Raw genomic sequence first — 25,142 nt, 5'->3', positions numbered from 1 at the left:
ATTATTATAGATGGAGGCATTTTTTTTTATGGATGATAATGGAATGGTACACCCGCCTGCGCTAATGGTTTACGCTGGCGGGGCACCAGTGGAGGATAATAGGATGAATATGAGGTCAGGTCAGTTAGCCCATCGTGACAAATTCACCAGGAATTTATAGATGGAGGCATTGTAAAGTCATAATATGTACAATATCACACAGTACATATGTGTATTCCATATTTAAATCTATCTCACTGCTTGGCCATGTCGGCCAAGATATCTACCATACCGTTTCTAGGATACTGATTATTTTTTTTGTTATTGGTGTTTCGTTCACCATGAGCCAGGGAGATATAAATTGACACAGAAAGATTTTTTTAAGATAGATATTTTATAACTAATATTTTGTTTTATTATATGTAAATATGCACAGTTAAATAATGTTGTGAACTAGTTGTTTGCTACACCCAAGGAACCTCAGTTCGAATCTGATAAATATCATCACATTACGGTTGTGAATATATATATATATATTACTATAAAAAAAAACATAAGATACCGAGTCCTTTTTACTATTAATAAAATGTATATTTCATCAAAGGTTAATAGAATGTAATGAATAAAAATGTCGTATTTTTTCAATATATTTCACGGCCCAATGGAGTGATAATGGAAACGTACTAATGCCTTCCTGGATAATGTTCAAAGCCTTGTTGCGCCCGATTCGTACTTGCCTTTAATTTCCTGCTATCTGCTTTCTCGATTTCTTACATTTTTCATTACCTAGTATCGAATATAACATTTTTTATTTAACAGGACTGACAAATAGCGTTCTAACGAGAGACGACTGATACTTAATATACGTAAGTATTATGGACGTCACGTTTTCACTTCTTTTCAGTAATTGGAATGATAAACAAACTGACAGCCCACCTGATGGTGAATGGTAACCGTCATCTATACATTTAAATAAAATTGGAGTGTCTGTTTGTAATATTGAAATAACCATTTTTTACTGCATTTGAATATAATGTTACTTTAATGTATGTACCAACACTAAAATAACATTTATTACAATTTTTGTCTGTGTGTCTGTTTATTCCGGCTAATCTCTGAAATGGTTGGACCGATTTTGACGGGACTTTTTTTGGCAGGTAGCTGTTCATATAGTATTATATAAACAGTTACCTGCCAAAATAGTCCCAAGCTACCTGCCAAAAAAAATTACAAATATCACGTTATCATGTGATGATCGTGATATACCAATCATCCGTTACTATTCTAGAGGTCCAAGATGTCTCCAGGCACCAGTGGAGGATGATAAGAACCTCATGTTCATATTACTATCCTCTATTGGTCTAACATGTCTTGTTAGCCCATAGTGACAAATTCACCAGGAATTTATCGTGATGCTTTCCAGAGGAAACCTCATGGAGGTCAATGTGAGATGGTACGTTGTTAGCGATGGGGTCAACAGTCCACATTACTAATCCTTCCCCCGAGATTTTATAAAGATATGTACCGCTCATGCATTGTCATTTCAGAGGACTAAGTCACGGCTTCCGTATCCGGGTCAGGTTGTCAGATCAGATTGTTTGCACTTCCAGTCACATAAAAGAAAATAAAAACGAGGAAAACGTTTACTGTTTATTATGTTCGTCTGTTAGTAATTACATTATTCGGCTATCGGGCAAAGATTATTTGTTTCCACAATAAGGAAAAGCTATTTGCGACAATTCTTGTATGTACTTTAATTAACCTTAGTTGGCTTCTCAGAGTCTTTTCATCTTAATAATTATCGACTGCCTCGTTGGTTTAGCGGTTTAGTACGCCGCGCTGCCTTAATTCCGATGGTCGTGAGTTTGGTACAAACATGAGTATGATTATTTGTATTTGTTCGGATGTTCTATATATATTACTAGCTTCGTTCGCGTTAATTTATCCCCTTAGGGGTGGAATTTATCAAAATCCTTTCTTAGAGGATGCCTATGTCATAGTAGCTTTATGCATGTAAAGTCTCAGCCCGATCGGTTTAAAATTGACAAAGTTTCATACAAACTTTCAACCCCTATTTTATCCCCTTGTGGGTAGAATTAATCAAAATCCTTTCTTAGCGGATACTTACGTCATAACATCTACCTGCATGCCAAATTTCAGCCCGATCCGTCCAGTGCTTTGGGCTGTGCGTTGATAGATCACTACGTCAGTCACCGTTGAGTTATATATATTTAGATAGATTTACGTCACAAAAAAATGTATTTGTATGATTTGTTTAGTATCTATAACACAAGCTTTGCTTAGCTTGGGACTAGATGGCGCTGTATGTATTGTTCTGGGTCATTATTATCATTATACTAGCTGTTATCGCGGTTTTACTTGCTAGAGTCAAATAGGCAATTATTTAAAACTTTCCCTAGTAGATATTTACAGCATAATTGCACTGACGGGACGGTATGTTTTTTATAATGGATGAATATGGAATGGAGTACCCACTTGCGCTGACAGTATACGCTAGCAGGTCATCAATACTATTGATGACTTGAGAATTAATTATTATGTTTTCGGGAATTATCGCGTGGATATCGTCCTGATATAGTACATTGCTAGTAATGGAGCCACTAGATTCCCTCTCTTCTTCAGGGGATTTAATTAATCATTAAATTTTATTCAAAAAGCATTGTATTTGGTTATATTTAACGTTTTTTTCTTTACTATACCCACAATAAAGCGGAAATGTAAAACGACCAGGCCGGCGCACACTGCGCCGGATTTTCGCGCGTTTTTATTATAGTTTACATTGCTGCTCCTCTCCTATTAGACGTAGCGTGATGTTATATAGTCCTTCCTCGAAAAATGGATAATCTAATCTAAAAGAATTTTTCAATTCGGATAATTAGATCCTGAGATTACTGCGTTCAACCAAACAAACAAAAGTATCTAGATTTTTATAATAATAAATAGTAATAATAATAATAAATGAGACTAGACAATTAATACAGCACCATCTAGTCCCACGGCAAGCAAAGCTTGTGTTATGGGTACTAAACAACTGAAATAAATTCTTAAATATGTTTGTTTTTAATACATACATAACATACATAGAAAACACGCAGTCCGATACAAACAATCATACTCATGAATACAAATGTATGCACCATGCGAGGAATCGAACCCGCGACCATCGGAAGTAAAGCGCTGTGCTAAACCGCTAGACCACCGAGGCCGTCAAATCTTATATATAAAATTCTCGTGTCACGTTCTCGTGTCGTGTCAGTTTTCGTTCTCATACTCCTCCGAAACGGCTTGACCGATTCTCATGAAATTTTGTGAGCGTATTGAGTAGGCCAACATCTATCTGCCAACATCTATTTTTCATCCCCCTAAACGTTAAGGGTAGTCCACCCCAAAAATTTTTTTTATTTTTTAGACAAAAAATTTAGTGTCTATTTTTTTATGATACAACATACAAAAATACATACAATCCTAAATTTTCATCCTTCTATCATCAACCCCTATTTTTTTATAGCGTTATTAATTTATATGGCAAAACAACGTTTGCCGGGACAGCTAGTATATATGTCGTTATATGTTAGTATAGAGCTATAAAAATAAACCTAAATATTTTATAATAGGTATAGACTACAGTACTTCTACACCGTATTGTTAGAAAAATCAAAGGCTAAAATTGTAAACAATGTTAGAAAACAAGCCTTGGAAATTGTTAACTTTTCAAATCGAATATATGACGCAACAAACTGTTTGCACCTAACCTTACTATGTTACTTGTTATGTGCTTGTTATATTGTACTGTAGTAATATTTATTAATCTTTTACTTCTATCCTGAAATAAAAAGTTAAAGTTAAACAATTTTTATGTAAGAAAGCCTATTACAGGATAGACGAATTCATAGATGACAACATATCAAGTAAATAATTAGTTTATTAGCATATAACGTTATGATTTAATTTTCTCATTGCTTTCTTGATTTAATTATTTTAGAAATATGAAAGCGTAGCGGTTTTTGTATTGCTTGCCGCATGCATTCTTATGTAAAATGTGAATACTATAACTATAAGTAGCTTTGACGTGGTCTAGTGTTTTGAGTAGTCATGCTCACTAAAATGTCCAGACTTGTGGCGGCGTGGTGGGCCGGGTCATTGGGCTCCCTAAAATATGGTCGAGCGCAGTGATGGCTGGCTCATCCGTCATACTCGTGAACGGGTGCTGCTTGTAGGGACTGGTCTGCTCTAATCACTATGACTGATTTCCTCTTATTAATTGTTTAACCAGTTGGTTATACATTCAATAGTTTTTATATTTGAGTATTTTATTGAATTAGTGCTAATTGGCGGTTTGTATTCACACACTTAAACTTAAAAATGTAAAGTAATAATAAACTTATTTAAAAGAGCAACACGCAAGTTTCTTGCTCTTTCTTCTTGTGATAAGACAGCTTTACGAACGAGCGGTAGATTAAAAAATGTAATGACTATTCAAAAGTGCTTCAATGTAAGTTTATTTGAATAAATGATTTTCTATTCTATTTCTATTCTAAAGCAGATCGTGCAAAAAATGACAGAAATAAACAGTAATATTTAGTTTGATTGTTTGTGTCGGTCTGGGTGTTTTCTATGTAAACTATGTATTTATTAGCAAAAAATGTATCTAAGTATTTATATTAGTTCGATTTCTTGCATGATGATAACGTGATTGTTTGCATGGTTAGCATAGCATTATTGTATAGTTATGTGTCTGTATATTATGTATGAATTTACCAATAATAATTGTCTGACGATTGACTAGTACTTACATAATACAAGCTCTACTTAGCTTGGAACTAGATGACGTTGTGTGAATTGTCCAGTAAGAATTGGAATAACATTTATTTCAGAAGACTTAACTTAAGTAACAATTTATCTATGACTCCACACTACGCTATGCCTGTATCGTACAAGTTAATGCAAGTTAAGTTAAGTCAACAGTGAAAGTAATATTGGTACGGCGATCAGAGTGATGATAGTAATTTTGCGTTTATATAATAGTAAGTAATACTGATAATATATGACAAGAGATATATAAATACAATAACAAAAATTACAGATTATACATCTGTAATTTTTGTGCAATTTGTGTTATGTGTGTGTGTGTGTGTGTATGAGAGTGAGAATAGTGTCTTAAGTAACATTGACATTATTATTATTGTTTTCTTTTTATTTAATAAAACATTTTATTTCTAGTCATAAAATACCAATTAGCAATATAATATAACATGTAATTTCAGTCATAAATCTCCCATCACATAAAACTCATAAGTAACAAATATTACAGCTCATAAATTCTATGCTTTATAGTTGTCGATTTGTTAGCCTTGTCGACTGTTATCCGGGCTAGTTTAGTAGTTACTAGCAGCAGGTTTCAGCAGTATTACAATAATACTACTGGTGTTTATGTGTATAGGCGACAGTTACCACTTACCGTCAAGTGGCCGTCACCTTTGTCGTTCCTATTACACAAAAATAACTGGTGTTTTAGAAGTGTTACGGGTATATAATACTAGCGACCCGTCTCGACTTCGCACGGATACATTAAATCTCTTTGAATTTCTCGGCTTGTTCTATACTATAACATGCATGTATTATACATATAAACCTTTCTCTTTAATCACTCTATCTATTGCTGACAACAATGTTAAAATCCGTCGCGTAATTTAAAAGATATAAGCGAACAGACAACGATGGCGATTTTTTTATACTATGTAAAGATAATATAATTATATGATAGATGGTAATATAATTAGTTGATATATACACATTCTATATTAATAATCTTAGAACACAGCCTAAGTTGAACTAGCTAAAGCTTGTATTATGGGTACTAGACAACTGATACAAATACATAGATTTTTTTCGTAAATACATACATATATGTATCATATTATACATAGAAGACACCTAGATCGATACAAACAATCATACTCATGAATACAAATGTTTGTGCCTTGCGAGGAACTATCTAACTTGCCAGCGACCATCGGAACTAAGGCGGTGTGCTTACCGCTGGACCACCAAGGCCGTCTAAAATACTACTATATACATATAGTATATAATGTGTATCGTCCGTAACTAATTCATAGGACTCTAATAGACATGTATGCAGGTATTCGAATTAAATAAATGAGTTTCTGTTTGAATACACCTCAATAGCGTAACTTGGATGCTTTACGTGACATGGAAGCCAGAAACAATATCCCTACCTCTCCTTTGTTTCAGGAGTACTATGTTGTTGACGACCTCGGTGGTCTAGCGGAGAGTGGTAGACACCACACCGCTTTACGTCCGATGGTCGTGGGTTCGATTCCTCGCACGGCACAAACATTTGTATTCATGAGTCTAATTATCGGTCGGGGTGTTTCCTATGTATAATATGTATGTATATACGAAAAAAAAATTATCTATGTATTTGTATCAGTTATCTAGTACCCATAACACAAGCTTTAGCTAGCTTAACTTGGGACTAGATGGCGCTGTGTGAACTGTCCTGAGATTGTTATTATTATTATTGTTATGTGTGCCAGATTGACTTATAAATTGAATATTTTTTCAAAAAAAGACGACTATTTAGTTGCTTCGTTGACCCTGTTTGACAAATATTAGCAAGCCTCAAGAAATCAATATTATATGAAAGTTTACAGTAGAATAGCAAAAAGAAATATTCGTTTTAGAAATATATATCAAAATGCACACACTTCTAAATTTTAACCCTTTATCATTAACTCCAATTCTAATGCTTCACTCAATTTTTCTTATCTTTTTCTTTCATAACAACCTTTTTCAGACAATAATAAATACAAAATAAAATTATATATAATGGAGTAGTGTAACATTATAGTACAATAATGTATTAAAAAACTAACTTTCCTTTTTTTTTTGCTATTTATATGTACATTATATTGTACAGTATATTGTCTTTCACATAAGTAAGTACCTATTTTGTTAATAGCATCTACAAGAAAAAGATCAATCTGACGGACGCATCGAGACGAATGTCGAGACAAACGACTCGGGAGAATCAGTATTGTGTCGCCCATCCAATGGGAGAAAAAAATTTCTTACCTATTGGTAATAATTACAACTAATTATTATTATTATTTTATCTTTTTATCTCAGAACAATTAAAAAAACGCCATCTAGTCGATCTAAGCAGAGCTTATGTTATGGGTATTATATAAATGCATTTTATTGTAAACATATGTAATATACAAATATAATACAAAATATAGAAAACACCCAGACCGATACAAACTATTACACACATTATTGCAAATGTTTGTACCGGGCGAGGAATCGAACTCGCAACTTTCGGAAGTAAGGCCGTATGCTAAACCGCTAGAGCATCGAGACTGTCAATTATTAAAACTTTTTAACGTCTAGATACTATTACGAAGTTCTGTACAGAGATAGCATTTCTGCAATGTCGTGGATAGGTATCCACGCGGATGACAAAGGTCAAAAGAGGACATTTATATCGTCCTCGTCTAACTTCAGCTGAAACACAGCTTACAAATCAAGAGAGAGTGAGACAGAGAATACTCTACGTTATGCAGACGAGTTTGTACAAAACTATGTAAAAAAACCTGGTCAGTTTCTGAGTTTCCGGATTTAGAAGTAAATTTTCCAAATCAGTTGCTAAATAATATACAATTTTCTGTGCCACTTGCTTTCGACCTGCAAATACCAATGTAACTTTAATGTATTTTTAATAGGAAAAGTTATACAAAACTATTGTTTAACAAACAATCTAATAATTTGGAGTGGAAAAGTTAGTTTTCAAATTTCACTCAATCTATTGATGCGTGAGGACCATCGGCCAATAGCTTTGGGACTAGAGTGCCCTCCAATTAATACTACTTTGTATAAACTAGTAAATCGAAATTATTCAATATTGCTTCTATTTTCTATTGAGACACAGATTTAATTATTTCGAAAGTTTGGGCTAAATGTACAAAATTGTAAATAAACAACAACCACAAAGAGACATATTTGTAAATAAAGATTATTTTAATTATTATCTGTTTTTTTTCACATCTGAACGGTCTACTGGTCACGTGACTGTTAAGAATGTGGTCGATTTGAATTAAAAGCTCAATATTGTTTCAATAATAATAATAATAATATATTTCGCCATATTACCTATATCTTTAATCTTAAACGTAGTTGTCTGCAGTCAAATGTTCGTGTCTGTCATATTTATGGTTTCATAAGCGGCCATCAAGCACTCCCATCAAAGATATAACATATGTCAACATTAATAAAAAAATATTAGGTATGTAAAAGTTGCAGAACTGGAAAGAAATAAGAAATAAAATAACATTATAAAGAAGTCCTTTTTTCATATATAAATGTATGCATTTTTTTTAATAATAGAAGATTTGTGCAGCAGATAACAGCTTTCGTTAGCCGAGCACCAGTAAAAAACGATAAGATGTGCAATCAAGTCAGATAATTTCCAGGGAGACCCTGACAAAGTACATTGTTAACAAGGGAGTTATTTGTCCACATTGTCAATAAGTCCTTTTCCCTCATTCGTTATACCCAGAAAGTGTATTTATAATTAAATTAATAAGTAAATATTGGGTGGATTGAGGAACCCATTGCTAACAATGTACCATGTCAAGTTGACCTCCACGATGATGATAAATGATGGTTCCCCCTGGAAACCATGTTAAATTCGTTGTAATTTGTCACGATGGGCTAACTGATCTGACATCATGTTCATCTGGTCATCCTCCACTGGTTCCACGCCAGCGTAAAACAGGTGGGTGCAACATTCCATTATAATCCATTAAAAATATATATTTTTTTTTTTTATTAGTGGATGGGAGATCAGTCCAATTCGCTTGGCGCGTGGTCCTCAAAGTTTTTGCTTGTTAAAATACTTGCGCGCTGTGAATGAACGTGGCACGAATGAGGGAACGGACTCATTTCACCAGCGGATCCGTCAATTACGACGACACACACACAAAAATGTCTTAAGCGACCATTATATACTTTATTTCCTTTGGCTTTTTGATGTTATAATAAAATAATTAGTGGTCGCCCAGTGGTCGAAGTTCGACCATAATTAATTTAAATTCTAAATTTGAATATTAAAGTTCTATTTTCAAAGACTGTATTTATATACGAATATGAATTTACTATTATATATGGTTATGTTTGAAATTCTGTAACACTATAAACAATCTATTCTTAATTAGACCAACGATAAACGAAAGAGTATATATGATTATGTGTATCAAGTACATAGTAATGTGTGTAAAGTTTTTTTTATTGATTGAATGCATTTTTATGCAAAATCATAAAATTGAATTCTGCACTCTTTTCTATATAAACTAAGAGTGTGCGAAATTTCATACACCTTCATCGGCGCAATTTTCGTAAAAAGGCTACAAACATTTCTATTTATCAGTATTTTTTTTGTTTTTCATCGTTCTGGCATATTTTCTATACATCTTATTATCTGTATTTACAAAAATTATGTATCTATGTATTTGTATCAGCTGTCTAGTACCCATAACACAAGTTTTGCTTATCTTATTGTTATTCTATTATTTATATATTATTATTATTACAATTATTTAGTAACTTTGTTCAAAGCTAGTAGACTATCACAACGTCCATTACTATATACAAGATATTATAATTCTTTCGTATACGCTAGATTCAGAAGTGAAGATTTTTAGGGGAAATTTATTAAGCTAAGAAGTTGTCAACATTTTTATAATTTAGTACTTTATATTTTAATTTATTTTTGTGTTTGTTTTTCGTAGGCTTTTCATGTTGAACTTCATTTTACTTCTTGTTATAATCATTTTATATTTGATACCAACTGAGCCCGCAACTTCTTACTTTTCAAACATTTTTTTATATTTGAGACAGAAAATTTATATATATTGTATTATTAGATGAAGCTTACGTTTAATCAATAATATCTTATTGTTGATTAAGCTTGGTATTGATAATAAACAATATATCATTATAAAACAACACAAAGATAGTTTAGGCCGTTTATGAGATTTGCGCATATAAATACAAAAACAAACAGTCAGTTTTTGCCTATCGTTGTTTTGAATTGTATTACTTTTGATAATGCGACCCCAATATATTTCTTATAATTATATTTCATGGACAGACATGATCTGATGATTTTTTATTATATGTATAGATAATATTTAACTAGAATATTCCTGACGGCCTAGCTCATTTACTTTTCCTCATAGAATTAATTTCAATTTTCCTGTCCTATTACCAAATGCAAAGTAAATTTCCTAAGGTTTTATGAATTTCGCCGTAGACGTGATTGAATTTTATTTTCTTTCAATAGCATCTAATTAAAATTATAGAATTCAATTAAATGGTAAATTAAAAGTAAATTATTTAATTAAAAATATTTTCAGGTAGTGTAGTCGGAGGAAAGTCATTTTCACTTTGTAACTAGTCGTCAGAGTTGATACCCCCTCCGATCGATCCCCCGTCCAAATCAAACGGGGATCGATATTACGACGGCCTGCCGAGGTTCGAACTCCTAGCGGTGCTCTTTAGGCTGAAATCGTATCTATCAGGCGGGAGTTGGCCTTCAGCCGCTCCATAAGTCCATCCGCAGGTTTAGAGTGCAATCTGCATTCGCTTCTTATCGTCCGGTGAAGCTATAATGGTCAGCTGCGGCCAACAGCATTAGAGTAATCCGAAAAGAAGAGTGGGTACCTCAGTCTCACCTACTACAGCCGCCAAGCAGCTTGCTTTGTAAGTTATTACGGTTTGAAAACTGATACGGACGTGATTCATACCTTAGTCTTCTGGAATGGCAACTCATGAGGATTACCATGCGTTTTACATGATGCGATGTCATAATTTCTTATATATAAATCATATCAAATCAAAAATCATTTATTAATGTAGGACATTTTAGCTGCTTATGAATGTCATTTTTTTTTATAAATATTGTTTTCCTACGTTATTCATTACTATAGTATAGGAGATGGATGCTACTTTTCACCAGGTAGGCCGTCAGCTTCCTTACAATTTCAAATACATAAAAAAACATATTTTCTGCTCGTTCGCTTTAGCAATTTTGTAAGATATTCATTTGAACTTAATTTTCACCTTAAGTAAAATGTTGGTAACTTCTGACAGTCGTTAGTTAAGCTAACTTGTTGTTAGAGGCTATTAATTATAGAAACATTTTACTTAACTAGATCGTCTGGTTTGGAAAAACAATATTTTACTTAAGTACTTACTTAAGTTATTTATCTTATTAAATTATGTAAACATTGGTTGTTTGCATTGGTATTAAGTATTTGGAACATTGCTTACACACTAATATTATAAATGCGATTTTATGTCTGTCTATATACTGAACTGGACGATAGGGAAAAAAAACTTTTTTTTAAACTAAGATTTATTTAGAGATTTTTATCATAATATGATAAAGCCAGTCCCATTAGGAAAAGATTAAAGTTAATAAGTGGCTAAAGTGTCATAGGCTAAAGTAACGTAAATAGTTATTAATGAAATGTGACGTTAATAATAAATTGTATGGTACGACCAATGTGTGTTGCCAGTGATGACTTAGGGCACAGAGACGTGATCGCTAACTATGGGCCTCATAAATAAGATCAGAGTCACTCAAAAGACAATGGAGAAGACTATGCTTGGAATTTCCCTGTGTGAACGTATCAGAAATGAGGAGAAGAAGAATCAGAGCGACAGACATAGGCCGAAGAATCGCGAAACTGAAGTAGCAATGGGCAGGGCAGTAACTCGTAGGACAGGTAGCCGTTGGGACAATGAAGTCTTTGAGTGTCGACCGCGGATCGGAAGACGCAGCGTGGGAAGGCATCCGATGATCTGCCCAAGATCGCTGGAAAGCGATGGATGCAACACAGAACCGATCGCCGTGGGGCTTTTGTTCTACAGTGGACGTCTTCCGGTGTGAAATGATGATGATGATGAATAATTGTATGACGAGAATATACATAAGGTATATTTTACTTCATAAAACAGATATAATAGAAATAGATAGAATAGAAATAGAAATATTCTTTATTCAAATAAACTTAATCTAAGCACTTTTAAATAGTCAAGTTTTTTTACTCTACCGCTTATTCGGAATGCAGATTCATCACAAGAAGAATAAGCAAGAAACTTTTGTATTGCTCTTTTAAATAAATATAGAATTACTTAATCTGTTCAATCAGATAACATTGTCAGCGCTATGAATTTTAAGTTACATATTTTCTACAAAAACATTATTATCATTTATAAATTCTTCAATTTTATAATAAGCTTTTTTACAAAGAAAATATTTTATGACACATTTGAATTTTGTTTTCTCGAAAATTGACTAAAGACTCTGGGAGTAATCGCGGTATAACTAACATTAACAAAGCTAATTTAAAATAATATAAATATACATAGTATTAATTACAAAAAACAGGAAGCCCCAAGCAGTGTGTTACCGTCAACAGCAACAGTTCGCCATCTTGCACCGCTAAAGCAGATTTCAGCGACTACAACGCCATCTGGTTTGAGTGAGATAACCACCACAATATATTATTATTTAGTAAATATTATTTATGCTTATAAACTGTAAAATAAAGATATAAATAGTAAAGATTAAATCTAATTATAATTATGACATAAAATCCAGAAGTTTGATATTGATCCTGATTTGACCATAACAGTCCCACCTACCTACTGACTAAAAAAGAATTACCATATTGTGTGCACAGACCAGTTCGGCTTACATGGTCGAAGTGAAAAATACATGTAAGTGAAAGAAGAAATTAATAGTCCCTCGTTGTTGCAGCCGCCCCATAAGAAGTGTTAATTTTTTTTGTTTTTTAGTTCCATATATTTCTATTTTAGTCAGAATGATAGTTCTTTATTTTACGTTCTTTATTTTCAACTCAAACTATAACTTTGATAATCCAACCGTATGATGTGGGTTTACTTATGAAGTATGTAGGTTGGAATCTTAAATATAATTTTTAATTGGCCTCCCAGACAGGCGATTGGATGATTTAATAAAAAGGCTGGAGTGATCACATATTTACCATATTTAGGGTTGTCACAAATGCACTTTTCAATATATTTTGCTATACAATATCTAACTTAACTTATCTTATATACAGAAACTTAATTTACATATGCAACTAAAAAAAGACACCATATATAAATATATATATTATATTGTATAATACGATGGTATGTAGGTACATTATTTTGTTACAAATTTAATACCAAATAAGCACGAAATCTTTTGCTTAAAAAAATACATAAAAATTCGTTAATAATTAGCAATGCTTTTGGGTAACACATAGGCGCATACATAATAAGAAATCTTTTTGGAGTAGATTTAATTTTTTTACCTGGAAATATAAAAAATATGATGGTAAGTTATAACATTTGCTGATAACCCTAACAAAACTGGTTGATTTTATAAATCAAAAGAGCAGGTGTACAGATCCCGTTCGAGAATTATCTTGAGATACGTATGCAATATTAAACAGGATTGTCTGTCTGTGAGTTCGGGAATAAATGATTTTTAGATATGTTAGTTATTTTATATCAAGTGTGGTACATCGTGGGCGTCAGTCGTCAGTGTAATATCCAAAGATTTAATAATAATATGCCTGGACCATTCACACAACATTACCTAGTCCCAAGGTAGGCAGAGCTTGTGTTATACCCATAACTAGGACCATGATATAAAAACAATGATATATCTTTTAAATAATATAGAAATCACCCAGAACCACGCAAACAATCATTCATGAATAGAAATGTTTGTACCGTGCGCGGAATCGAGCCCGCGAGTATCAGAAGAAAAGTCCTATTTTTTTTTTTTTTTTTTATTGGGTTGTTTGGGCTATTGTCAGATGTGTAGCACCTGTAGCACTGCGACCTACATAGATCTATTGTGCTCGCCCTTTTCAGAGTTCGCTACCTAGACCCGTCAGGGACAAGAATTGAAGGATATTCTTAGGAGCGATCGTTTTTATCTCCTCGGGAAAGAGTGTAAACTTTCCAAAGGAGATATTTCGTTTATGCATGAGTGGGCTACAACCACATAGGATGTGAAGCGGCGTTTCCTCTTCAGTTTGGCAGAATCTGCAGATACTTGTCGTGCATAGGCCTAGCTTAGCCATATGCTTGTTCAATTTGCAGTGTCCTGTGAGGGCCCTAGTCATCATGCATATGTTGTTTTTACTCAATTGTAGTAATCTATTGGAGTATTTGGTCGAGAAGCCCGATATAAGGTCTTTTGAATGTATTAATCCTGGCATTTCTTGCCAGTGATTCAGTGCTTCTCGTTTGGTTATTAATTTGAGATGTCCCAGTTTTAGGCAACGAGGCACACCACAGAAGGGTTCGGGGCCCAGTTGGACGGTTTTTGCCCCTAACTTTGCCAGATGGTCGGCATTCTCATTGCCTTCAATATTTGAATGCCCGGGGACCCATCTCAGTATAATATTATTTCTGCTTCCTACTTCATTTAGTAGCAGGATACAGTTTCTAATAAGTTTAGAACGGATTTCGTACGAGTTAAGTGCTAGTAGAGCAGCTTGACTGTCCGAATAAATGTATATGTTCTGATTGATGTAGTTGAGGCTTAGGATTACTTCCAGACATCTAATTAAGGCGTAAGTCTCTGCCTGAAAGATTGAGGCGTATTTTCCTAAGCCTATATAGTTGCAGATTTTGGGTTTTACACCACATATTCCACATCCTACATCATCTCCTATTTTGGACCCGTCTGTAAACCAGACTAGGTCATGCTCTGAGTGAGACGGTGTATGGTTATTTTGCCATTCGTCTCTTCCAGATATTTCGATTTTGTAATATTGTACAAAGTTACACTCTGGTGCCATATTGTCTTCAGGCATTCCCAGAATAGGATCACTCATAATCGAGTCTTGTATAGTTTTTATGGCCAGGGAATGCCAAGATATCCTCCTTTGGGAACTTATTCTGAGCATATTGGCTTTCGCCTTTTCCTGTATGAATAGAGGAAGGGGCGTCAAGTCCAATAATGCGTCTAGAGCTGCTCCCGGCGTGGTGCTCATGGCTCCTGTAATAATCAGACAAGCAATTCTCTGTAGGCTGTTTAGCTTGGTGGCAGCTGTGGATTGGAGGGTTTTCCTCCACCAGATTGCGCAGGCATAGGTGGTAAGTGGTCTCACCACTGCTGTATAAAGCCATAGGGCAATTTTGGGGTTGATTCCCCATCTGGGCCCCGCTACCCGTCGGCTTATACCTAGGGATGTTTTCGCCTTTTGAGTTATGTTGTCTATGTGTGTGTTCCATGTCAGTTTTTGGTCGAAGGTTACGCCCAGGTACTTGACTTCTTTGGAGCACTCTAATATTCTTCCATTTACTTTAGGCATGACAAGTTTGTCAAGTTTCTTCCTTTTTGTAAACGGAACAATTACTGTTTTATCAGGATTTACTGATAATTCATTTTCCTTACACCATTTAACTATGATGTTTAGTGCTCTTTGGATGCGGTCTGATATTGTTGTTGCACAGAACCCTCTGACCATGACTACTAAATCGTCTGCGTAGCCTTGTACCTCAAATTGGTTTTTGGTCATAACATCTAAGAGCTGGTCTACCGTTAGTAGCCACAGCAGTGGCGATAAAACGCCTCCTTGAGGGCATCCTTTGGTAGGTCGGATTTCTAACGTACTGTTGTGAAGAGTAGTTTTAATGGTTCGATTTGAGAGCATTGCTTTGATCCATTGAGTGGTGGTTTCATCCACTTTCTTGCGGATGAGTCCCTGTGAGATGGTCTCTATGGGCGTGTTATCAAAAGCACCCTCAATATCGAGAAATGCACATAGAGCTATTTGTTTGTCCTCAAAGGCCTTCTCGACCTTGTCGGTGAGTTCGAGCAAGGCGGTCTCTGTGGAATGTCCCTTGCGGTAGGCATGTTGATTCCTGTGCAGGGGAGCATTTTCGAGGATTGTAGCTCTAATGTGTTGGTCCAGAACCTTTTCCATGGTTTTTATTATGAAAGAGGTTAGGCTTATAGGTCTGTGAGACTTTGGCTGCGAGTAGTCTCTTCGACCGGTTTTCGGTACGTAGGTAACTTTGACCTTCGTTAATGGTTCTGGTATAAAACCCCAGGCAAAGCTGGCTCTAAATATTCTTACCAGATAGGGAGATAGGATGTCAAGCCCTTGTTGTAACAGGGCTGGGAAAATTCCATCTTCTCCCGATGATTTATATGGCTTGAAAGATTTTATAGCCCATATAATTTGTTTTGGTCGAAAAATCCTCGCAGCTCTGTTCCACGCCTCATGGTTGGGCTTTTGTAGATGTGAGCTTGGAGGGTTCTCCTTATCTCTTGAGATATGAACCGAGCCAGGGAAGTGGGTTGTAGATAGCAGCTGTAGAGTTTCTTCCTCTGATGTCGTATAGGTACCATTGGGCCTTTTCATAAGTCCAATTTGGTTATTTGGCGCCTTGGCAAGCATTTTGTGTAATCTGGATCCTTGGGGAGTCTGAGTTATCTCCTCGCAGAAAGCACGCCATGATGCTCTTTTGGCTTTCCTAATTTCGCAGTAGTATTCCGTTTGGGCTTTACTATATTGGGCCCATTCGAAAGGTCCCTTTTTAGCCCTGTTGGATAATTTGCGAGTTTTCTTCCTCAGCTTTTCTAGACTCTTATTCCACCAGGGTGTTTTACATTTGGCGGTTTTGGTTTTGATGGGACAGTTGTTCTGGTAGGCACTTATTATGCCACTTAGAAGTATGTCCACAGCGAGTTCTAGTTCTAGAGGAGATTTGATACTCTTCGGAAGGTCCGCAATTAGGCTTGTAAGACTGTCTCTGTATTTAGGCCAATCTGTAGCCTTTGGGTTTCTGTAGAGTATGGGGTTTGAGTCTGTTGCAGCCTCAATTGTGAATCTGATGTGCTTGTGATCAGACATGGAGTTCTCATTGCTGACATGCCAATGAGTGATATATTCGGCCAGTTTGTCGGTCGCGAGTGTTATATCTAGTACCTCTTGTCTTGTGGCAGTGACGAACGTCGGTGTGCACCCTGTATTTAGGATTTGAAGACAGTTGGTTAGTATAAAATCATCAAGTGACTTACCTCTGGTGTTGATGTCAGAGCTTCCCCAGTTTGTGTGATGGGCGTTTGCATCGCAGCCCACGAGGAGTTCGGCCTTGTGCTTACGGGCGTATTCCACCACAGGCTGTAGGCCGGTTTTCGGGTCTTTGATGATTTTGTTGTTTTCATCATGTCCAGGTAGGTATGCAGAGCAGACCAGTACTTTTGACCCTGTGCATCCAGGGAAATTGACGAAGGCTGTCACTAGGTCATCTGTACATAGTTCTGGAACAGTCAGAAAATCTAGTTTCTTATTAAAAAGAATGCATGCTCTAGGTTTAGTGCCAGTGGTATTAAAAAGAATATTACCTGAGGCATTGAGGCCTAAAGGCGTGGCTTTGTTGAGCCATGGCTCTTGTATCAGAGCAAGGTCCAGGTCGTTTTTGCGGAAGAGGTTTTCTATGACCGCTGTTGCTGCCATAGCATGATGTAAGTTGACCTGGACAATGTTGGCTCTGATACATTGCTTGCGTGTGGGCGTGTTAGCAGCTTCCTTTCGCCTTCCCTGTGGGACGTGGGCGTCCCTTTGGGTTGCGATTGGAAGCTGTGGCGCTCCTGCCGCGATCTTTCCGTCCCGTCTTAAAACTGGGGATCCTCGTCTGCGAGGTCCCCTTTGGCTGGGGAAAGCTGCCTCTGGCGGGTTTGGCGTTGGTGTCTACGCCCTTCGCCGCTTCGGATGGTGTGGGTATTCTTCCTTATAGGTTGCAGTTTCCTCCTTTGCGTTTACGTTCGTCCCTGTAGTCGTTACGCGCTGCTTGGGTGCAGGCGTTCGCAACTGGTGGGCCGTATTCGTAGAGCGCTTAGTTGAGCTACTAGTGACACTTGTTGGTGCAAACACCATTGGGCTTGAAGAGCCACCTGGTGTCGCAAGTGCCTGGTATGTGACTCTAGGTGTCTGAGGTACAGTAGGCGCTGGTGACTTTGCAGTCTCCGCTGCCTGGGTACCTTTCCCGGTGGGCGTCGGCTGCGCCACGCGAGGCGCTTTGTGCGTATGCTCCTTTGGGGACACCTCCTCTGACCGTGGGCGCTTGATGGATCTTACCTCTGAGGGCTGGTCTCGCATTGGCTTCCGGCAGAGTTCTAAAGCTTCATCAGCCTTGATGTTGGCGGCTATTAACAGTTTTAGGCGTTTCCGCGCTGCTCCTGTTAACCTCCTTCGTTTTGGTTTTGGCTTTGAGTCCTTTTTGGGCGTTAGACCTAGGTCATCCGTCCCTGTAGGCTCAACAACCATCTCCAAACAGTTTCCGTCATCGGATGAAAGTTCTTGGCGTTCATTTTCGTCCAAGGTACTTCCTTCAAGCAGTTTCTCAATGTCATCGATGATGTCCATATTGTGAGAATATTTAAAAGTCGTCCACTCGATGTCCCACCCTCCTCGGAGCCCGCAAATGGGGATGCCGCAATGGCACCAGGATCTTCTCGAGTGGATCTAGGAGCAGAAAGGTGGCGTCTTTGCGCGACATCGGGAGTTCGGACAACTGCGGCTAGAGAACTTCCACAGTGCCTTACCCCGTCAGCATGGCCGACTACCTTCTCCGAAGAGACCTTCCCACTCCTCGCCGTGCTCCTGTGACGGTAAAGCACTGGACCATTTCCCGAGCAGTGGCTGGCTGCTCAGGCGACCGTTTCGCCAGAAATATGGGCCAAAGGAGGCGTGTTGTCGCCCGGAGGTAACTGCTCCGACCTCCGATTGACTCAACCTCCCAGGATCCCGTCTTCCCCGCTTACGGCGCTCAACTGCGCAGGCCTTAGCGCAGGTAGGTGCAGGAAGCTATTTAAATTTAATAGTATATAGGTAAGTATATATAAGAAGGCTATAATTAGTTCTGGTGCTTGCCCAGGCACATTTTATTTATAAATACACTATTGATACAATATATATACATATGTGCTGCAGACTCACCTACTAGGTGCAGCTGATTGAAATAAATATGATAGTTTGAAAGAGAAGAAGGATATATTAATATAAATATGACACTACTTGTAAGTTATTTTATAATATACATACATATACTGTATACAAAGACCCTCGCTATTTATCCGGGCTTGGGACCGGCAACTTTGGAGGAGCGGATTTTGTGGTCCTCTCCAGCCGAAAGCAGGCTAGGTTTAAAAAATGTGGAACGCTTCACGATTTTGCGTGTCATCCTTGCGCAGGGTCTTTTCCTTGCAAAAGTCCTATACCGCTAGATCACCGAGGCCGTTGAAGTAAGAATATTTATAATCTGTTTATTTTCTATAACCTTTTGCATTTCTACTTTGTTTCTTATTATTATTATTAAAAAAAAACATATAGGTCCTATTCAGTTAGTGCTGCTAAGGGAATTTAATCACTGATAAAGTGATATAGTTACTAGTTTTAAGATACAATGGGACTGGTATGTACTTTAATTCTTAATTCTTACAAAGTACTAAACAAAAAACAGAAACCATACATACACAATTTACGCTTTTCTGAACCATTCGGTACACTACAGTAAAACAATATATTAACAGATGTAAATATAAAATGGAATATCGTGATCTGTCATGTAGAACGGACGCTATTATTTATGAAAGCATTTCAAATACATTATTCGGTATAGTTTTGATTTGCAAGTAACAAATGGTGCGCAAAATAATTGTATTTGTCGAAGTTCATGATGCCAGTGTAATCAATACCGGGCCTGAAAGCGGAAATACCACAAAAGTATTGAATTCCAGTTTTATTTTCAAACGATCCGCTCTAGTCTGCGCTTGTTTGCAAAAATCTCGACGTAATGAACCAGATATAAAATCCTTTTCTAAGTTCCCACGGTTTTGCGAGAGCTGTTTTTTTATGGATGATAATGGAATGGGGCACCCGTGTGCGCTAACGGTATACGCTGGTGCATCAATGGAGGATGACGAGATGACCATGAGGTCAGACCAGTTAGCCCCGTGACATATTCATCAGGAATTTATCACGATGGTTTCCAGGGGAACCGCGTAGAGTTCAACCTGGTGACTGAACCTGACTACATTGCTAGCAATATTCCATATATTGCTAGCAATGAAGTCTAATCAGTTCACATTACTCCCCCCTGACATCCCCTTTCCCAAGAGAGAGGTGTTATAAGTTTGACGTGTCTGTCTCTGTCTGTGGCATAACTTCTAAACGAATGCACAGATTTCGATGCATTTTGTTTTAAAACTGGCCTGATCGAGATATTCTTAGATACAATCTATGAAGATCCATTCAAACATTTCAAGTTCATCACTCTTTTGTTATCTGTGTACACAAAACTGAAGGATGATGAAACTTAGTGATTGATAATAATTATTTTTGTATACTGTTTGTATGTATTGCATACAAAAAGAAGGTATATTGTATGAAATACACACATAAGGAAACGTTAAATTTGAACAGCATCTACTTTTTGACATGTTCATTCATAATTTAAGAGCCACGCTCTTCTTGGTGGAACTCTTGCCACTTCGCACTTTTTAATATATATTAAAATAAAATAATAACAACCTCTAGCGGTTTACCACATCGCCTTACTTCCAATGGTAGTAGGTTCTATTCCCCGCACAATACCAACCTTTATATGTATTTGTGTTGGTAATGACTATGATTGTTTGTACCTTTCTGGGTGTTTTGTATATTATGTATTTATCACCAAAATGTATCTATGTATTTATATCAGTTGTTTTGTACCTATAACAGAAGCTTTGTTTAGCTTGGGACTACATAGCGCTGTGTGAATTGTCCTGTGATATTATTATACAAGCGTCCCAATTGACAAAGAGTTGAACACATCTGCAATGGGCTTGAAATTTTAATCATACACGCGTGTTATCGATAGATAGGGTAGTTAAATATTCCTTTTATTAATTCTAGCGTTCGTTTTCATTTGATGTTTGCTTTACTTATAGCTCCGTCTAGCGTGCAAATTGAAATGAATTTATTTCACAAAATATTATTTTGTAAAACTAATAACACAGGATAGATCCCAGTGGTTCGTAGGTTTGCAACTTTCATAGTACGGTCGCGAGTTGAGACCCGCGGGATTTTTGTGGCAAATGAATTTAAAAAACTAAATATAAACAAAACTTTGTTACGTATAGAATAATTAATTAGCAACTTTTATAAAATTACACATTGCAAACTTGATACTAATAATATATATAATAATAGATAATGGATGATTAAAATATATATTTATTTTTTTAACTAATATATAACAAATTTTCAACTCATAACCTGACGAAGTCGAGCTAAAAAACTTAAACTCGAGCGTGTGACTTTAGCCCTTGTTTGTCAAAAAAAAATTGTAATAAAAAAATAAAGGAAGATATAAAGAGATCTGTTGTTTCCTGCAATTTATTGTCCAATAATAAATATGAGTGTAGATCTCTCTAATAAATTACACATCTCGTTAGTAAGTAATTAATATTCGTTCATTAAACCATTCCACTGTCTACGATTAAGAGGCTTTGCTTAACTCTTGAAATGAGCCGACTCAATCGAAACAAAACATCGATAAAGGAGAAATAAATAAGTAAAAACAAGTAGAAAACAGGTTGCTGGCGCCTCTTCATTGACGTGAGAGAAGTTAAAAAAATAAATCAATGAATTCCGTACGGCTATTGTAAAATGTATTTTATGAAGTAGTTCGTAGAAGTTAAAATTGATTGCTGTACTGATGTCACTTGAGACAATAAAAGTCAAGTCCCTTTTGAATCGCCGCCGTGTCGGATACGAAATGTCAGGAATTTCCGAACACAATTCAAAGCAATAATTTAATTGTCAATGCATTTTTTACCGACGAACTAGTGATTAAGGTGCAATTTCGTTCGATGTTTTTGCGTTTATTACGACCATCTAGAGATTGTTCGGGGAGGTACCGTTTTAACAAGGATCCTGTATGGACAGTTAAATACTATTGGCTTCTGTTGTAATAAAAAATAAATGCTCCACGGAGGCGATAAATGGTCGCCTTGAATGGGAAATGAAAGTAAAACTGAAGGGCGTAAAGATAAAATTTACGATATGATACCTTAATTAAGTTATAAGAGGTTATAAAAGTGCGCGCTAGTTTCTTGATCCTAATGGGAATCTAGAAGGACATAATAACATTGTCAATTTGCAGAATTATATCAAAACAAATTACTCATTCACCATTGTTACAGATTCCCCGCTTTTATGTTGTACCCTTTCAAGTTGCTCAACTGTGGGACAACATCCTTTGCAGATTTAGAAAAGAACCACTATGGGTACTTATTTATCGTTATATATTAAAAATTCCATGGTATGTAAAAATATTTTATACTAGCCGCGCAACTTCGTCTGCATCACACTTATTATATTTTCCCGAATTTATATATCGTTTTAAATTATAACCTATGTGTTTTTCTGATGTATAGGTAAGCTATAATTCTGTAAAGTTTCATTAAAATCCATTCAGTAGTGTTGCGTTAAATTGTAACAAACATCTATCTGTACTTACAGACTTTCGCGTTTATGATATTAGTAGTTAGTAAATATAAAAATAAGTAATTTATATTAAATTTTTTTTTTTTAATGTAATCTTACTAATGATAATCTTTACGAACTTTTGCAGGACAATGATTTAAATAGTGTAAACTTGGAAAGAAAAAGCTTTTTATCTATCTATCTATACAAATAAATAAAATTTAAGATAAAATATGATCTGGATGCTGTGTTATTATAAAAAAATCTAAATTATTTATATCAGTTGCCTAGTACCCATAACACAAGCTTTGTTTACCGTGGGACTAGATTGCGTAGCGTTATTTGTCCAAGGTTATTTATTTATTATAATTATTTATTTCGAGAATTTCTTCAAGTCGGTTCAATATATGTATAATACATTCATATAGTTATATGATCTCCTTCACATGCAAACTCGGGGCCAGTCAATTAATAACCAAATTAATTCTTGATTATGTTTTTTATCCTCGAAATATAATTACAGATTTAGCAAATGCCCCTCAAGATACCATTACTCTGTTAATCTGACAGGCAAATATCATTTTAATTGAATACTAAAAGCCTCAACCTGCTATATTTTATGTTTATTGCTCGCTTTGACATGAAAATAATTAGTTTCCGAGTTGTAAAGGGACATAGGTGTAAACACGCGAAGGTAATTTGTCTGTTTTAGGGTTCACAACTAAAGGGTAATAATTTTTTATTTATTTCAGATTACTAATGGCCTATATTGTAAATACCTTATAGACTAACATACATCTGAATTATTATTATATTAATTATAATATATATTATTATCTAAATATATATAACTCAAAGGTGACTGATCAACCACCACCGTAGTGATCTATCAACGCACAGCCCAAACCACTGAACGGATCGGGCTAAAATTTGGATGCAGGTAGATGTTATGACGTAGCATCCGCCAAGAAGGATTTGATTAATTCTACCCCCAAAGGGATAAAATAGGGGATGAAAGTTTGTATGAAACTTTGTCAATTTTAAACCGATCGGCCTGAGACTTTGCATGCATAAAGCATAAAGGATTTTGATAAATTCCACCCCTAAGGGGACAAATTAACGCGAGCGAAGCCGCGAGCAAAAGCTAGTTACTAATATAAAATTGTCACGGCACTGACGAATCAATCGGTATCTGCTACGGTAGCGCCGATACACCACCCCCTTGGGCCAGTAGTCCTCCATCATGAAGGTGAGCAGCATATTGGTGAGGACCAACGTGTTGCTCACCTTCCATAACATAATAATACTTATCCCACATATCAAGTTACAATTACAGTTATGATAATATTAATTGGTTAACTTTTTTTGTGACGGCCTCGGTGGTCTAGCGGTTTAAGCACCCTACTTTACTTCCGATGGTCGCGGGTTCGATTCCTCGCACGGTGCAAACATTTGTATTCATAAGTATGATTATTTGTATCGGTCTGGGTGTTTTCTATGTAAATCAAATATGTATTTACAAAAAGAGAAAATCTAAGTATTTATATCAGTTGTTTAGTACCCATAACACAACTCTGCTTACCATGGGACTAGATGGCACTGTGTTAATGGTTCAAGGGTTATTCATTTTTTTTCCTATGACAACTGCGCTTTCTTTATGTTTATAGTATTCAACGTAAAAGTATATTTCTATTTTCCTAGGCATTATTTGCGCAGGCGGGTGCACCGTTTCATTATCATCAATAGAAAAATAGGGTAGGTACGTTATTTTTTGTCTGAGAATAAATATATATAAGTGCGGACGTGTTTTGCCTCCTTGGTACAATATTTAGTTTAATACTCAATGGTTTATTTTCGGCTTTAATATATATGTAAATCTAATAAATACCTACTTAATTATAATAATTATATACCTTTGTATATATTCTATTTTATACTAATACTCTATGGATATGCGAACGTTGTCGTTGGACGATACTAGTTGATATAAATACTATAATTATGATACCATTAATCATATTCACTCAAACACACATATAATTATAACTTAATAAACCACCTATTAATTCAGAAGTTGATGTCTTAATTCACGTAACGTAATCGCTAATTGCTTAACTAGTAATTGCCCGTCGCTTTGCGTAGACAGGTAAATATTTTTTAGAGTTGGAAACAAAATCTTCACATCTGTATCCACGCAGGTTGTTCAAGAGCTCCATTAGGTATTGTATTAGATAATATAAATCCTAATCTAGATAATATAAAAAATAATGAAAGATGCATTTGTAGTTTTTCGATATGATTGTACAGTGTAAAAATTTTTATTAAATTTTAATAAACGGATGTTCTTATAGATTGGTTCCATAGAAATTACATAAAAATCTATTCATTTCTTTCTGTTACATTCTTAAATATTTACAGCGTGTTGAATTATTACATTGCATAAATAATAATATATTATTAAAATGTCATAATTTCTTAGAAATAAATACATATTGAATAACCAACAAAAATATATCATGAAACTGTGTTTATGATCATTTTCAT

The 25,142-nt window shown here is 35.6% G+C and overlaps 1 protein-coding gene across 1 annotated transcript; it reads right to left on the bottom strand.

Moving 5' to 3' along the window:
• Positions 1 to 13,405: 13,405 nt before the first annotated feature.
• LOC131841578 (uncharacterized) lies at positions 13,406 to 17,582 on the bottom strand. The gene is made up of 4 exons (XM_059189898.1): positions 17,471 to 17,582; positions 17,144 to 17,386; positions 16,087 to 17,089; positions 13,406 to 13,409 (listed from the first exon to the last, which is right to left on the bottom strand). The coding sequence occupies exons 1-4, from the start codon at positions 17,580 to 17,582 to the stop codon at positions 13,406 to 13,408; spliced, it is 1,362 nt and encodes a 453-aa protein (XP_059045881.1).
• Positions 17,583 to 25,142: the final 7,560 nt, after the last annotated feature.

Source organism: Achroia grisella, unplaced genomic scaffold, assembly GCF_030625045.1.
Source record: "Achroia grisella isolate CSIRO2021 unplaced genomic scaffold, CSIRO_AGI_Agris_v1 utg1847, whole genome shotgun sequence".
NCBI classification, from domain to species: domain Eukaryota; kingdom Metazoa; phylum Arthropoda; class Insecta; order Lepidoptera; family Pyralidae; genus Achroia; species Achroia grisella.
This window is presented reverse-complemented; position numbering and strand designations above follow the sequence as displayed.